Source organism: Nycticebus coucang, chromosome 8 (genome assembly GCF_027406575.1).
Source record: "Nycticebus coucang isolate mNycCou1 chromosome 8, mNycCou1.pri, whole genome shotgun sequence".
Classification (NCBI taxonomy): domain Eukaryota; kingdom Metazoa; phylum Chordata; class Mammalia; order Primates; family Lorisidae; genus Nycticebus; species Nycticebus coucang.
In genome coordinates, this window is record NC_069787.1 from 94557792 (window position 1) to 94575324 (window position 17533).

Here is a 17533-nt window from a genome sequence, read left to right on the forward strand (position 1 = left end):
CAGGCTGGTCTTAAACTCCACATCTCAAGTGATCCTCTTGTCTTAGCCTTCCAGAGTGCTAGGATTACAGGCTTGAGCCACTGTGCTTAGCCCCTGCCCTCATTCTTGACCCCTCAGTTTGTTCTCACATTGAGGTAAAAGACATTTTTATCTTTATAAAGTTTTAATCTTCTCAGAATCCCTCAGTACTGAGCTGTACTTAGGATCAAGCCCTGTGTGATCTAGCCTTTGGCCTCTTCTCCCTCTCTCCCCTCTTTATATATCTTGTCCCAGCCACTATGGCCCCTTTATGCCTTGTGATCATGCCTAGGTCAGGGCCCATCCCAAGCCTTTGGCTCTTTCCTCTTCAGGTGTGGGTCTAGCCACCCTTTTTATGCTCAATGTGAACATCATTTAGAATATTAGAGCCCTTTCCCACCACAGAGTCCTATATTATCTTAGCAAATGCCTGTACTTGAAATTCTTGCTTTTTGTTTGTCTGCATGTTGCACCCCATCACATACTGGGTCCTCCAATATTTGTGGGCTGGCAGATGGAATGAAGACCCATTTGGCACTTTCTTTTTTTTTTTTTGGTTTTTGGCTGGGGCTGGGTTTGAACCCGCCACCTCCGGCATATGGGACCGGCGCCCTACTCACTGAGCCACAGGCGCCACCCCATTCTGCACTTTCAAACCTGTTTTCACTTGTCAAAGACTGCCTGGCTATATGCTGGGAGGAATGTCAGACTATGCTGGGGCAGCAAGGGACTAAACTCACCTGATGTTTCAACAGTGTCCCTAAGCCCTGTGACACACATAGTTTCAAACTTGACTTTTTTGTTATGTTTTGACATTGGAAGGTGATTTTATCCTATCACAGTGATTCTTAGCTTGTGTTTATTGATCCATTATTAATACAGACTGAATCGTTTTATAATTTATTTGTTTTTTATTTTTTTTTTTTAGAGACAGAGTCTCACTTTCTCGCCCTCGGTAGAGTGCTATGGTGTCACAGCTCACAGCAACCTCCAGCTCTTAGGCTTAGGCGATTCTCTTGCCTCAGCCTCCCAAGTAGCTGGGATTACAGGCACCCGCCACAACACCTGGCTATTTTTGTTGTTGTTGCAGTTTGGCCAGGGCTGGGTTTGAACCTGCCAACCTTGGTATATGGGGCCGGCACCCTACTCACTGAACCACAGGCGCCTCCCTTGTTCTTAAATTTTGATGTTCAGATTGTCACAGATTTGACCACTGATAATCCTTTGAGTTGGTTCCTGTGTTTTTGTAATGTGCCCCTGCCAATATTTTAAGCACTTTCTTACCTTTTCTTTTGTTTTCCTTTTTTTTCCCCTGAGACAGAGTCTTACTCTGTCGCCTAGGCCTAGCTCAGGCTTACTCTGTCACCTAGGCCTAACCTCGAACTCCTGGGTGCAAGCAATTTTTCTCCTCAGTACGTGGGACTGTTGGGACTACAAGCACCCATCACAAAGACTGGCTGATTTTTTTCTGTTTTTAGTAGAGAGTGGGGTCTCACACTTGCTCAGGCTGGTCTTGAACTCCTGAGCTCAAGGGATTCTCCTACCTCAGCCTCCCAGACTGCTAGGATTACAGGCATGAGCCACTGCATCAGGCTAGCACTTCCTTACTTTTTGGCTCATTTTATATTCACCCTCCCTCAACCATTTCCTCAAAGAGTCTGATTCTTTTGATGGTGAATGTTACTGAAGATCAGATCTGGGTACTGAGTGAGGTCATTGCTATTGGGCCCTTCAGCATTAAATGTGGCTTCCTTTTTAAATGACAGAGTGGTAATTAAGTGACTTGTCCAGATCACATAGTTTATATGGGCACCCAAGATACTTTCTGGGAGTACAATGAAAGATGATGCCTGGGTCATAGGGTATCCGTAGTTCCCTAGTTAGCATTCTAAGTACTTGGCATGGGGCCTGTTTCAAAGTAGGTGCCCAAATAAAGGCTACTGTGTGATGAAACATTAATAGACATGGAGAAACAAGGGGAGGATTTGTTGGTGATGATGGATTGTGGAGCTCCATATAGGAAATTTGAGAAGAAATTGTTGGGAGGATGTAGAATTGGGGTCTTCAGCAGAGAGAGGCCACTGCCAACTCATGACAGCATTGTCAGTTTGAGTAAAGGTAAATGGAGAGAGAAGTGGGCCCATGGATGGCTGTTAAGGATGTCTTCCCTAGGGACCAGAGAAGGAAAAATTGGGTGGAGAACTGAGGCAGGAGATACTGGATCTGGCCTGGCTTCCTCCTAATTCACAGGTAGGGGTTGTTCTTTTAGCCTGTGTGGACATGGCTGAGTTGCTTAACGAGGACTCACAGGTGGAACATGCTTTGTCCTGAGTTCTGGTGAGATGGGATGGTATGATTGTTATACTTGCTGACTGGTTAGGGTGTGTGCATGTGGGTTGATGATAGAATAATCCAGTGTTTACAAAACACTTGAGTACTGGTCTGTTGAAGGGATAGAAAATTAAGGTCTCATTCTAAGTGAGCTATGTTGGCTGCCTGCAAAACATGTATGGATTACTTTTTTAAGAGGTCATGGCTACTCTGGATGTCATAATGGCACAGGATGTGCTGCTTGGTGTCAGGAGGGCACGTTGGTAACATCAGCTCCTAAAAGCAAGAGCTTCCTTATATTTTATGTGTGTGTATACTTTATATAGCAGTCTACAGGAGAACCATGAAGGGACCTGCTGCCTGGAGGATATAGCCCTGAGATCTTGGATCCTTTGCTCTGATACCCTTTCTTTCTCTTTCTTCCTTTATTCCTAAAGAGATAGGGTCTTAATCTGTCACCCATGTTGGAGTGGTGTGATAGCAGCTCACTGCAGTCTCAAACTCCTAGGCTCAAGGGATCTTCTTGCCTTGACCTCCCAAAGTGCTGGGTTTATAGGCATAAACCACTGCACTTGGCCGGATCACCTTTCTTTCTTTCTTCACTTTGTCACCCTCGGTAGAGTGCAGTGGTGTCACAGCTCACAGCAACCTCCAGTTCTTGGGCTTAGGAGATTCTCTTGCCTCAGCATCCCGAGTAGTTGGGACTACAGGCACCCGCCACAATGCCCGGCTATTTTTTTGTTGCAGTTTGGCCAGGGCTGGGTTTGAACCTGCCACCCTGGGTATATGGGGCCCGTGCCCTAGTCTCTGAGCCACAGGCGCCGCCCAGCCTGATCACCTTTCATGTTCTGACAGCCCTTGTCCTGTCTTAGTCTGGCTGGTACTTGTTTATTCTGTTATTCTCTAGCTCTGCCTTGAGAATCGATTTGTAGTTATCTTCCCCTAACTTAACTCCCAAATAGACTCTTTTGACCAGACATTATGAAAGGGGCTATATAGGCTGCTTCTAGGTCCTTGTGGCTAGCTAGCCTTTCTGAGAATCCAGGGTCATGGGGCTCTAATTTCTTCTCCTGTGGCTTCAGGATATCCTAAAGCAAATGATCTTGGTGGATAGCCCCTTAAATCACACTGGATGCACAGAACTAACTCATCTGGGTCTTAACTGTCTTTTCCTCTCATAGCTAGCTGCTTTTAGATCTGAGAACACCCTATCTCCTTATCAGGAGCTATGGCAATGGGTCCTGCAAAAGCCGACTTGGGTTTTCCTTGGTAGGTTCTAGCCTGCTCTGGGCTGGCCACAGTATAAGCCACCCATCTTAACTCTTGCCACAGTATAAACTGCCCACCCCGACTCTTGCTTCCCTTGGTATTGGTGCCAGCTCACTTGACTCTTGATTTGAGTGAGTGTTGAACTGGCTGAGGAATGTGATTAAATGCCTAGAAATGTTCTGATCCCTCCTCTTTAGGGTAGTGAAAGAGAGCTGTCTTTGCATCTCATGAAATGACTAGGCTGCTCCCTAGAATGTCTTATTTTGGTAGAGCCTTTGGAAGATGGCTTTTCATCCTGCTTTCCCTCAGCCTCCTTGTCTACAGACAATGTGGGCTTTCCCTCAGCCCAAGATGTCGGCAGGCTGGGAGCAGTCCTTCCTGGGACTGTGCTCTCAGCTGCTGGCTTGGGCCCCCAGTTGTTCTCCTGAGAACAATGGGCACTCTCTTTGGCTGGGAAGGGGAGTTCATGAAAGGAGCATTTTTCTGGATGCTTGAGAGCTTTGTGGCAACCCTGCCTGTATGATGAACTACAGTTTCTTCCTGCCTCAAGTGGGTGTTCCCTTGTTCTGAATGGACTCATTGTGAACACAGCACACCGGGAAATGCCTGTTGGCGAAGGAAGGCATCCTTGGGGGTAGACTGTTAGAATGGCATTTGCTCAGACTCATGAACTCACATATTTATTGAAAATATAGGCTTCTATGTTTAAAGAAAAATTACTGGCAAGGACTAAAAGAGAATATGACACTGTGGAATAGATAACTTGGAAATGAAAGATTTTGAGAATTTTTTCAGTGGCTGTAACTATATTATGCTGCCCCTTATTTTGCAAGGGATGGGCAGCATTTTTTTTGGAGATAGTCTCACAGTGTTGCCCTTGGCACCTTGGCAAAGTGCTGAAAACCCATGCCCCTCAGGGTTTTCATCCACTCTTGGCAGACAAATCTTGATATTGATAGGCCTGCAACTCCCCGAGGGTGCCTAGCCTTGGACTTATTCCCCTATAGGATCCTGGCTTCCCCTTGCCTGTAGCCTCTCCAATTAACTTAGATGATTTGAGCTTTTGCTTTGAGATAGGAACGGGGAGACAAGACCCAGTGGACAGTGGGTCCAAGGCCAGTTAAGGACTGGGGATTGGTGCCTACACATGCCCTGGGCCCATTGTGCAGCAGCCTTACATTGTTTCCTGGGTCCTTTCACAGATGATAGGAGCTGGTGGAACCCAGCACTGGTGGAGAGTCCATTAGGTGCCTGGCTTATAACCATATAAGCGTGGGATTGGTTCCCCCATTTTGTAGATGAAGACACTGTGGGTAAGGTCAAACCTCAGCCTGCCTGGAGCTGGGATTCATAGTTAGAAATGAAGCTTCTCGGCCGGCCGTGGTGGCTCATGCCTGTAGTCCCAGCGCTGTGGGAGGCCAATGCAGGATTGCCTGAGCTCAGAGGTTCGAGACCAGTATGAGCAGCAGTGAGCCAGAGTAAGACCCCGTCTCTACTAATATCAAAACCAGCCGGATGTTGTGGTGGGCATCTGTAATCCCAGCTACTGGGGAGGCAACGGGACAGAGCATTGCCAGAGGAAGAAAAAAATGAACAACAAAAAGAGTACTTCAAACGAAGAAGAATGAACAAGCAAGTGAAATTAAAAAAAATAAATGAAGCTTCTGATCTGATTGGCTGTGCTTTTTTTCTTTTCTTTTTTTCTTTTTTTTTTTTTGGAGACAGAGTCTAACATTGTCACCCTAAGTAGAGTGCTATGCATCATAGCTCATAGCAATCTCCTATTCTTGGGCTTAAGTGATTCTTTTTTTTTTTTTTGTAGAGACAGAGTCTCACTTTACCGTCTTTGGTAGAGTGCCATGATGTCACAGGACTCACAGCAACCTCTAGCTCGTGGGCTTCCGTGATTCTCCTGCCTCAGCCTCCCGAGCAGCTGGGACTACAGGCGCCCGCCACAACGCCCAGCTATTTTTTGGTTGCAGTTCAGCCGAGGCTGGGTTTGAACCCGCCACCCTCGGTATATGGGGCCGGCACCCTACTCACTGAGCCACAGGCGCCACCCTTAAGTGATTCTTTTGCCTTAGCCCAAGAGTTTGAGGTTGCTGTGAGCTATGATGCCACGGCACTATACCGAGGCTGACTCTGTCTCAAAGAAAAGAAAGAAAAAAAAAAAAAATTGAAAGCTGAGTGGCATAGCCGGGTGTTGTGGCGGGCGCCTGTAGTCCCAGCTGCTCAGGAGGCTGAGGCAAGAGAATCGCTTGAGCCCAGGAGTTGGAGGTTGCTGTGAGCCGTGTGAGGCCACGGCACTCTACCCGAGGGTGGTACAGTGAGACTCTGTCTCTACAAAAAAAAAAAAAAAAAAGAAAGCTGAGTGGCAGGAGAGTAATCCAGAATTCTTATGAGCTGAGACACTCCTGTTTTGTCAGAGTTGAGCAGGTATTCCCTCTCCAACACCTCCGCAGTGAACTACACCCTGAGCTGAGTGCCTTCAAGAGGGAGGGACTGCTAGACAAATCCTTCAGGAACTGTGTACACTGCCAGTCCTTCAAGCATATTCATATTTCCTGGGTCAGGGCTTTCCCCAGATGGCTTTGAATGCAGAGATGTTGGTATGGTCAGTATAACTGACTTGGCCAGGTTCCTTGTGAAAATCAGGGTTGTTTTTGTTGTTGTTGTTTTTTGTGAGTTTTTTTTTTTTTTTTGGCCGGGGCTGGGTTTGAACCTGCCACCTCCGGCATATGGGATTGGTGCCCTACCCCCTTTGAGCTACAGGTGCCGCCCATCGGGTTTGTTTTGTTTCCTGTAGCCTTTCTATTAAAATGAATCATTGCTACTCAAAGAGCTGCTGGGCCTGACATTCCTAGTACCAAGGTGCCTGGAGATCAGGGGTTTTAGAGTGTTGAGGTTAGTATCTTTTCTTCCTATCTGAGGAGTACTCATTGACCCAAGGGAGACATGTGCTTTGGTGCTGTAGATCCAGGTTGGACGCCTGTCTTGCAGCCAGTTCATGGTCAGGACTTAGGACCTTGAGGAGCTAGAATCTCCAGAGGAGAAAGTAAGTATAAATTGGCAAGTCTTGCTTATGTTTCTCTGACATGGCTTGCCTCAAAGCCATGGGTAAACTTTACATGGCTGTAAAGACCATGTGTAGGAGATAGGGAAAGAATTTGTTTTCAGTAATGAAAATAAAGCTACCAATTCTCAACTCCTGTTTCCCAATTTGAAATTAAGGGTTATAAATTGCTTTGGTAAAACCTGTTAATTACTTGTGTTACATGATACTAACATGTTATAATGTTGCTTGGCATAGTTAAGTGTATGGTTTCCAATGCTGGCTGTGTGGGAGCCTTGATCATAGAGAAGGCTGAGGTCTATAGCAGTGGTTCTCAACCTTCCTACTGCCGAGGCCCTTTAATGCAGTTCCGATGGGTTGCAACCCACAGGTTGAGAACCGCTGTTCTATAGGAAATGTTTCACAGCAGATCTTTGGCTGTTGGGGTTGGCAGGAGAGGAAGAGGAAGTGAGTCAGGCTGGGAAGTTTTGAGGAGGCAGGGCTCTCCTCTGTTTTTTATTTTAGAAAGTACCCTTGTGGGGTGGCGCCTGTGGCTTAGTGAGTAGGGTGCCGGTCCCATATGCCAAGAGTGGCGGGTTCAAACCCAGCCCCGGCCAAACTGCAACAAAAAAATTTGTGGCGGGTGCCTGTAGTCCTAGCTGCTCAGGAGGCTGAGGCAAGAGAATTGCGTAAGCCCAAGAGTTAGAGGTTGCTGTGAGCCGTGTGACGCCACAGCACTCTACCCGAGGGCGGTACAGTGAGACTCTGTCTCTACAAAAAATAAATAAATAAGAAAGTACCCTTGTGGGTGGCGCCTGTGGCTCAAAGGGGTGGGGTGCTGGCCCCATGTGCCAGAGGTGGCGGGTTCAAACCCGGCCCCATCTGAAAACTGAAGAAAAAAAAGTACCCTTGTGTACTTTTTGGAGATAGACTTATAGAAGCATCAGCCTGTTCATTCATCTATGCTAATGAAGCACACACTGCTGGGCCCAGTCCAAGTGTCCTAGCCACTCAGGAATGTCCCATGGGTTTGGCCAGCCAGTTGCCATCACCTCTGGAGCCTTTCCTGGTCTCTGCCAGCCCTCTTAACTCTCCATTGCAAGTGGCTTCTCTGTGGCTGGCCTTACCCATTGCTTCATTCCAGGCCTTCCTTCTCACCTTCCTCTGCCATAAGCTCACATCCCATTTGTGGTCATTGAATGGAGTGGGGTTAGGGAAACCCCCTCAGGTGGCAAGGGACCTGAGTCCAGGCCCTAACTCACTACTTTTTCTGAGGACCCCTATTCCTATTCTATTCCTGTAAAACATTTTGTGATTCCATGAACACTCCATTTGGACCTAGCATCTTTGTTTCATGTATTTTACAAAACAAGAGCATTCAGCCTTTGCTTCTTAACATTCACATGTGGATGTGGCAGTTTTTATATCTAACATAAGTGAATTGAAAAAATTTAAAGCATAGGTTTTTCACCCAAAACGTTTGAAATGTGTATTATTTTTGTAACTGAAAAATATTTTAAAGGACAAATTTTATTTAGTGTTTTTGATGGATTTGAAAATACCCATGTTTGGGGGCGGTGCCTGTGGCTCAGTGATTAGGGTGCTGGCCCCATATACCGAGGGTGGTGGGTTCAAAAGCGGACCCTGCCAAATTGCAACAAAAAAATAGCCAGGCTTGGGGCGGCGCCTGTGGCTCAAGGAGTAGGGCACCGGTCCCATATGCCGGAGGTGGCGAGTTCAAACCTAGCCCCGGCCAAAAACCAAAAAAAAAAAAAAAAATAGCCAGGCTTTGTGTCAGGCGCCTGTAGTCCCAGCTACTTGGGAGGCTGAGGCAAGAGAATTGCCTAAGCCCAGGAGTTGTAGGTTGCTGTGAGCTGTGTGATGTCACAGTACTCTACTGAGGGCGATAAAATGAGACTGTCTCTACTAAAAAAAAGAAGAAGAAGGAGAAAAGAAAAAAAGAAAATACCCTTGTTGGTGAGTGATGGAGTGGGAGATTTTTAGTGGTACATTAATTAGATGGTGGTATACTTAAGAACTGATGGGATGTGGTGTCAGGAAAGAAATACTATTTATAGACCTCAGTGTGTGGCTCAGAGCAATCAGAAAAGGGTTATTCTAATAATACTAACTCTTTTCTTTTTGTTTTTGTTTTTTATTTTATTTCCTTGCTTATTTTTTATTTCTTTGCTCTTTTTATTTATTTATTTTTTTTTTGAGACAGAGTCCCACCCTATGCCCCTGAGTAGAGTGCAGTGGCATCATAGCTCACTGCAACCTCAGATTCGGGCTGTGGGCATCCTGCTGCCTCAGCCTCCTGAAGCCGCTGGGATTACAGCTGCTTGCTGCAGCGCCTGGCTGGCTTTTTCCATTTTTTTCATGAGTCAGGGTCTCACTCTCACTCAGGTGAGTCTGGAACTCCTGAGCTCAAGCAGTTCTCCCTCCTCAGCCTCCCACAGTGCTAGGATTACAGGCCTGAGCCACCATGCCTGGCAATACTAACTCTTAGTAATGTCAGTTGGTCAGTTGTCGTCTTAAGGGTTTTTCTGGAGATGGGAAACCTGTTTAAACCAGTTTAAAAGAAATAAAGTATCCACTGTCTCATAAAGTTGCTGCCTGGACACTTAGGTCCTGGCTAGGAGTATCAGGTATAAGCCTGGGGTTTCCTTCCTCAGGTACTTTAGGCTTTTGGCAGGAAGAAGCTCAGGGAAATGGAGTCACTGGAGAACCCAGCAGTCTGGCTTTAGCTTATCCTGCCACAAGGAGGGAAGCATTTTAGTTTCCTTCTGCTGATAAGCACTGGCTGTGAAGTGGAAGGGCTGAGGCTGGTAGTGAGATGTGCTGGCCAATGTGTTGGCCAATGTGTCTCTGGACTTGGTATAAAGTAGTAGATCTGAGAATGCATTCAGGTAGACCACCTGTGGTGTCCCCTTTCTTGCATTGAGAACAGGAGTATTTTCCAAAGGTGAGAGGAGCCACAGTTGGGCCTGAGCAAGAGGCAAATCTTTTCTTTTCTTTTTTTTTTTTTTTGTAGAGACAGAGTCTCACTTTATGGCCCTCCGTGGAGTGCTGTGGCGTCACACAGCTCACAGCAACCTCCAACTCCTGGGCTCAAGCGATTCTCCTGCCTCAGCCTCCCGAGCAGCTGGGACTACAGGCGCCCGCCACAACGCCCGGCCATTTTTTGGTTGCAGTTCAGCCCGGGTCAGGTTTGAACCCGCCACCCTCGGTACATGGGGCCGGCGCCCTACCGACTGAGTCACAGGTGTCACCCTAAGAGGCAAATCTTATTTAAAAAAAAAAGAGGCAAATCTTATTTTTTATATTTTAATTTTTAAAAAAGGTTTTAAAATTATTATTATTTTGAGATAGCCTCAAGCTGTCGCCTTGGGTAGAGTGCTGTGGCATTACAGCTCACAGCAACCTCCAACTCCTGGGCTCAAGCGATTCTCCTGCCTCTACCTCCCAAATAGCGGGACTATAGGTGCGCGTCACAGCGCCCAGCTATTTTTTGGATGCGGCTGTCATTGTTGTTTGGCAGGCCCTGGGCTGGATTCGAACCCACCAGGTCAGGTGTACGTGGCTGGCGCTTTAGCTGCTTGAGCCACAGGCACTGTGATGTGATGTGATGTGATGTGATGTGGTGTGGTGATGTGATGTGATATGATGTTTTATGTTATATGTTATGTTAATTTTTTAGACACAGAGCCTCACTTTGTCGCCCTCCGTAGAGTGCTGTAGGTCTTGGGCTTAGGCGATTCTCTTGTCTCAGCCTCCTAGGTAGCTGGGACTACAGGCGCCTGTCCCAACACCTGGCTATTTTCTTTTTTGTTGTTGCAGCTTGGCTGGGGCCAAGTTCCAACACATCACCCTTGGTATATGGGGCTGGCACCCTACTCACTGAGCCACAGGCACCGTCTGGGAAATCTTATTTCCCTTTTGTTAACAGATAGTAGAAGTTTCTATGGCAGCATTCCTTTTGATGCTCTGACCATTTATCAGTTATGTCCCTGTAGAAAAGGATTTCCACACTGAAAGAAGTGGAAGGTGCTATTGGGTGGAATAAGGAGATGAGCTCCTTAGGCTTCCTTTTGTGCTTAGGCTCTCCAACGGCAGAAGAGAGCTCTGTATAGTTCCCATAGACTGTTGGGAGAGACCAGATCTCCTTGAGATTTGTCTGATAAACACTATTCTAGAATAATAGTTGATTTTGGTCCCTTTACCCCGAACACAACAGTTTTTCTTGAGGTTTGAGAAACAGGGTTAATTAAAACATTAGATACAGCTAACTTTATTTTTATATAAATATACCGCACTCCACTTGAATGTAACATGATGATTGTAAAGTGAGTCCTTTGGAGCATTGTACCAGGACCTGAATGCATCTGCATTTCTGGATAGGAAAGATACACCAGACCAGGTATATGACCTGAGCAAAGGCATAGTGTTGGTGGCGGGCAAAGAAGAGAAGTCTGAGGTGAAACTGGAGAGAAGGCTCAGCACCCATAGCTCAGTGGCTAGGGCGCTGGCCATATACACCCAGGCTGGTGGGTTCGAACCTGGCCCGGGCCTGCTAAACAATAATGACAACTGCAACAAAAAAAATAGCCGGGCATTGTAGTGGGCGCCTGTAGTCCCAGCTGCTTGGGAGGCTGAGGTAAGACAATAGCTTAAGCCCAAGAGTTGGAGGTTGCTGTGAGCTGTGATGCTACAGCACTCTACCAAGGTCAACATAGTGAGACTGTCTCATAAAAAAAATAAAAAACAACTGGAGAGAAGCGCTGAAGGCTAGGATGAGATGCTAGGATTTCATTCTACAGATAGAGTGTGTGAATAGGTGGCAGGGTGTCTCACTGTTATAAAAATACACAATGTTGGCAGTGCCTGTGGCTCAAAGGGGTAGGGCGCTGGCCCTATATGCTGGAGTGGCGAGCTCAAACCCAGCCCCGGCCAAAAACTGCCCAAAAAAGAAAAATCCACAATGTTGGTGGTGCCTGTGGCTCAGTGAGTAGGGCCACCGGTCCCATATACCGAAGGTGGCGGGTTCAAACCCGGCCCTGGCCAAACTGCAACAAAAAATAGCTGGGCGTTGTGGCAGGCGCCTGTAATCCCAGTACTTGGGAGGCTAAGGCAAGAGAATCGCCTAAGCCCAAGAGCTGGAGGTTGCTGTGAGCTGTGATATCACGGCACTCTACCAAGGGTGGCAAAGTGAAACTGTCTCTTTAAAAAAAAAAATTCCACATTGTTGGGCAGCACCTGTGGCTCAGTGAGTAGAGTGCTGGACCTATATACCGAGGTTGGCGGGATTGAACCCAGCCCTGGCCAAACTGCAACAAAAAAAATAGATGGGTGTTGTGGTAGGCGCCTGTAGCCCCAGCTACTTGGGAGGCTGAGGCAAGAGAATCGCCTAAGCCCAAGAGCTGGAGGTTGCTGTGAGGTGTGACGTCATGGCACTCTACCGAGGGCAACAAAATGAAACTCTATCTCTAAAGAAAACAAAAATCCACAATATTTTTGAGTTCTATTACATCAGTTCTCTGGAATAAGATGTACCTGAATGCTAGTACTACTATCTCCCCAGTGTGTGGCCTTCGGGTGAATTATTTGCCCCCAATCTATCCCATCTTGCAGTCCCAGTCTTTTGTGACAGTTCCCCCCTTTCTGGGGGGAGGAATTGGCTTCCCCAACAGGAATTCTGAACTATACCTCAAGCCTATCACCCAATTCAGGGTAGGCTAGTGGCTAATTAATGTGACAGTTCTCAGAGTGACAATAGCAATTATAATTTATGCTTGTCTTTTCTAGGTATCAGTTGTGGGAAAGGAGGCTTTGCAGTGACAATAGCAATTATAATTTATGCTTGTCTTTTCTAGGTATCAGCTGTGGGAAAGGAGGCTTTGCCATCTTGGCTGTACTGGGATCTGGAGAGCCATACCCTGGAGGGCCTCCCCCTTGACACTGATAAGGGTGTGCATTACATCTCAGTAAGTGCTGCACGGCTGGGGGCCAACGGGAGTCATGTTCCCCAGACTTCCAGTGTGTTTTCCATTGAGGTTTATCCTGAAGACCACAGTGAGCCACAGTCTGTGCGGGCAGCCTCACCAGACCCTGGTGATCTGCTATCATCTGCCTGTGTTGCTGATGAGCCTGTGACTGTCTTGACAGTGATTTTGGATGCTGACCTCACCAAGATGACCCCAAAGCAAAGGATTGACCTCCTGCACAGGATGCACAGGTTCTCAGAAGTGGAGCTTCACAACATGAAGTTGGTGCCTGTAGTGAATAATAGACTATTTGACATGTCGGCCTTCATGGCTGGCCCAGGAAATGCAAAAAAGGTGGTAGAGAATGGGGCCTTGCTCTCCTGGAAGCTAGGCTGCTCCCTGAACCAGAATAATGTGCCTGATATTCGTGGTGTGGAGGCCCCTGCCAGGGAGGGTGCTATGTCTGCCCACCTTGGTTACCCTGTGGTGGGTTGGCACATTGCCAATAAGAAACCCTCTCTTCCCAAACGCATTCGGAGGCAAATCCATGCCACACCCACACCTGTCACCGCCATTGGGCCCCCAACCACAGCTATCCAGGAGCCACCATCCAGGATTGTGCCCACCCCAACATCTCCATCCATTGCTCCTCCTACAGAAACCATGGCCCCACCAGTCAGGGATCCTATTCCTGGGAAGCCCACAGTCACCATTCGGACTCGAGGTGCCATTATTCAGACCCCAACCCTAGGCCCTATCCAGCCCACTCGGGTGTCAGAAGCTGGCACCACAGTTCCTGGCCAGATTCGTCCAACCATGACTATTCCTGGCTATGTTGAACCCACTGCAGTTGTTACCCCTCCCACAACTACCACCAAGAAGCCACGAGTATCCACACCCAAACCAGCAACGCCTTCAACTGACTCTTCAACCACCACAACTCGCAGGCCAACAAAGAAACCACGAACTCCCCGACCAGTACCCCGAGTTACCACCAAAGCTCCCATCACCAGATTGGAAACTGCCTCTCCACCTACTCGCATCCGTACCACCACCAGTGGAGTGCCCCGAGGGGGAGAACCTAATCAACGCCCAGAGCTCAAGAACCACATTGATAGGGTAGATGCTTGGGTTGGTACCTACTTTGAGGTGAAGATCCCATCAGACACTTTCTATGACAAGGAGGACACCACCACTGACAAACTAAAGCTGACCCTGAAGCTGCGGGAGCAGCAGCTGGTAGATGAAAAGTCCTGGGTACAGTTCAATAGCAATAGCCAGCTCATGTATGGCCTGCCTGACAGCAGCCATGTGGGCAAACATGAATATTTCATGCATGCCACAGATAAGGGGGGTCTATCAGCTGTGGATGCCTTCGAGATACACGTCCATAGGCGCCCTCAAGGAGATAAGGCTCCTGCACGGTTCAAGGCTAAATTTGTGGGTGACCCAGCACCAGTGGTCAGTGACATCCACAGGAAGATTGCTTTGGTGAAGAAGCTGGCTTTTGCCTTTGGGGACCGAAATTGTAGCACTATCACCTTGCAGAATATCACCCGGGGTTCCATTGTGGTGGAATGGATCAACAACACATTGCCCCTGGAACCCTGCCCCAAGGAGCAGATCATGGGATTGAGCCGGCGGATTGCTGAAGATGATGGGAAACCTCGGCCTGCCTTCTCCAATGCCTTGGAGCCTGACTTTAAGGCCACGAGCATTGCTGTGACAGGCTCTGGTAGTTGTCGGCACCTACAGTTTATCCCTATGGCACCAGCCAAGAAGGTGCCCTCAGAGGTGCCGCCCACAGAGGTACCAGACAGGGACCCTGAGAAGAGCAGTGAGGATGATGTCTACCTGCATACCGTCATTCCTGCTGTGGTGGTTGCAGCCATCTTGCTCATTGCCGGCATCATTGCCATGATCTGCTATCGCAAGAAGCGGAAGGGAAAGCTTACCCTCGAGGACCAGGCCACCTTCATCAAGAAGGGGGTGCCTATCATCTTTGCAGATGAACTGGATGACTCTAAGCCCCCACCCTCCTCCAGTATGCCACTCATTCTGCAGGAGGAGAAGGCTCCCTTGCCTCCTCCTGAGTATCCCAACCAGAATGTGCCCGAGACCACCCCTCTGAACCAGGACACCGTGGGAGAGTATACACCCCTTAGGGATGAGGATCCCAATGCACCTCCCTACCAGCCACCTCCGCCCTTCACAGCCCCCATGGAGGGCAAGGGCTCCCGTCCCAAGAACATGACCCCATACCGGTCACCCCCTCCTTATGTCCCTCCTTAACCCATAAGCGCCTGGGTGGAGGCAGGGGTAGGGCAGGGACCTAGAGACAACATGGTGTTGTCTTTGGAAACTGGTGGCCTGCAGACCATTGCCCACCAGGAGCCGACACCTGACCTAGCACACACTTGACACATGGGGCCTAGACAAGCCCGCCCTCTCTGGTCCTCCCAAACCCCAAAGCAGCTGAAAAGACTTTGGGGACTTTTTTATTTTTATTTTTTGCCTAACAGCTTTTTGTTTGTTCATAGAAAATTCTTCGCTGCGTTTTTGATAGCTGGTTCTGAAAGCACTGTTTGACTAGAGGTAGATAGAGGGAGCGAGGAACCGTGAATGAACTTGCAGGCAGTGCTGGGCAGCCCCCCAGCTCTCTGCATTTTGCCTTTAACACTAACTGTACTGTTTTTTCTATTCACGTGTGTCTAGCTGCAGGATGTAACATGGAAAACAGTAGCTAAAGATTAAATTCAGAGGACTTTCAGAAGTTAAGGTTAAGTTTTTACATTTAATCTGCTGTTTACCTAAACTTGTATGTATGATTTTTGGGTGGGTATGGGGAATTGCTTTGCTAAAAATAAGCTCCCAGGGTGTTTCAAACTTGGAGAAGACCAAGGGACAGTATTTTTTATCAAAGGAATCCTATTTTTTCACACTATGTCAACTTGGTTGCTCTGATATCCCAGAGCCAGGGCCCTGGTGCTGGGTTAATTCTTCCACTGTTGCTGGGGGCTTAGAAGCTGGAGGGGCCTCTTGGGCTGTGTACATCCCCACCTCCACCTCCACCCCATGTACACTAGTGGCCCACCACCAAGGGGCCTTCATTTCCATGGAAAGGGGACTCCAAGAGTCAGCAGTGGCTGTGGCCCCCAACTTAGGTGCTCCAAGGTGGGCCAGCTGCTCAAGGGGAGACTGGGAGGACGAGGGACTCTACCACATCAATATTTTTTTTAATCCTTCTTCTGTGCCCCCCCCCCCAAAAGGAACACCATGGTTTTTGAAACACTCAGTGGGGGACGTTTTGGTGAAGATGCAATATTTTTATGTCATGTGATGCTCTTTCCTCACTTGACCTTGGCTGCTTTGTCCCAGTAGTCCACAGCCCCACCCTACCTACCCCGTGCCCTTTTATCTGGCGCTCCAGTCCCAGGCCTTGGGCCTGAACAACTGGAAAAGGTCTGGTGGCTGGGGAGGAGTGCCAGCAATAGTTCATAGTAAAAATCTGTGGGCTCTCAAAGCTAATTTTTTACTAAAGTTTTTATACAGCCTCAAATTGTTTTATTAAAAAAAAGATTAAAAATGGTGATGCTTACAGCAGTTTGTACAAGCTTTTAGTGTTGATTCCATGGAACTGACGGCTTTGCTCATTTTGATTTTTTTTCACCCTTCTTTTCCTAAAAGTTTAAATTCTGGAATTACACTGGGGCTTCTTTTGCCTTTTTTAGCAGAACATCCGTCTGTCCATCTGCATCTCTGTCCCATGACTCAGGGGCAACCACTTTGCTTCCATTCTTCTCCTTTGAAAGAAACCATTTTGAGCATGACTTTCATTGATGTCTGAGAGTTATTTTGGGTACCTTTAAGGGAGGAATGCCTTTCGCAATAATGTATCCCTTCTCTGATCGAGGGTAGGTGGGTGGACCTAGGCTCCCTTTGCACACGGAGCAGGTACTTCTAAGCCATATCTGTTTTGCAGAGGATTTGTGTGTGCTGCCTCAGGACGGGAGGTCCGGCAGGAGGAGAGGGGTCTCCTTCCTACTGTTCTCCAGAGGGCATTACTCCTTGCGCCTTCTTCCACAGGGCCTAGCCCCTCTCTCCTGTCCCAGCCCCCAGCAGGGTACTCTGGAGTAAATAGTGCCTCTGTGAGGGGAGCCTGTAGATGAGGGCTCAGTGGACTGCAAGTAACAGGGATCATGCTTCTAAGCCTTGGCTCAAGCTGGAGTTTCCCTGATGCCCCAAAGACAGGAGCACAAGTGGAATCTGGTGAGATTATTTCTGATGACCTCCAAATAAACAATTCCCAACTTTCAAGGTGAGGGCTTTGCAAGGCCTTCCAAACAGCCCTGTTGCCCCTAGCAACCTCACCTCAGGCACTACCACGCAAAAGATGTGGCTGGCCCAGAATGGCCAGTTGCCATAGCAACTGGAGGTGATGGGGCAATGAACAGAATAACAACAGCAACAATGCCTTTGCAGGCAGTCTCCTGAGCACTGGGCTGGTGATGGCCATTGGACTCTGAGATGGAGAGTCAATCTCACATTCAAGTGTTCACCAACCACTGATGTGTTTTTATTTCCTTCTATATGATTTTGAGATGTGTTTTCTGCATTCTGTATAGAAGCATATCAGACTAAATAAAAGCAGTGTCTTTATTACAATGCTGCCTCTGAGCATCTATTTCCCTTGGTCCCTGGGCAGTTTCTTGGACACGAGTGATGAGCCCACGTGACAGAAGTGGGGACTCAGCTAGGCCCCTTTGCACACGGAGCAGCTACTTCTAAGCCATATCTGTTTTGCAGAGGATTTGTGTGTGCTGCCTCAGGACAGGAGATCTAGCAGGAGGAGAGGGGTCTCCATCCTACTGTTCTCCAG

General features: G+C 48.0%; 1 protein-coding gene across 4 annotated transcripts in view; it reads left to right on the plus strand.

Annotated features, from left to right (window-relative positions):
- DAG1 (dystroglycan 1) overlaps positions 1-17319 on the plus strand; it is an 84661-nt gene extending 67342 nt beyond the window's left edge. For all 4 annotated transcript variants that reach the window (XM_053599347.1, XM_053599349.1, XM_053599348.1 and 1 more), the window contains exon 3: positions 12544-17319. In XM_053599347.1, the coding sequence (XP_053455322.1) occupies positions 12544-14946 (2403 nt within the window). In that variant the 3' untranslated portion in view covers positions 14947-17319. The remainder of the gene's footprint in view (positions 1-12543) is intronic.
- Positions 17320-17533: the final 214 nt, after the last annotated feature.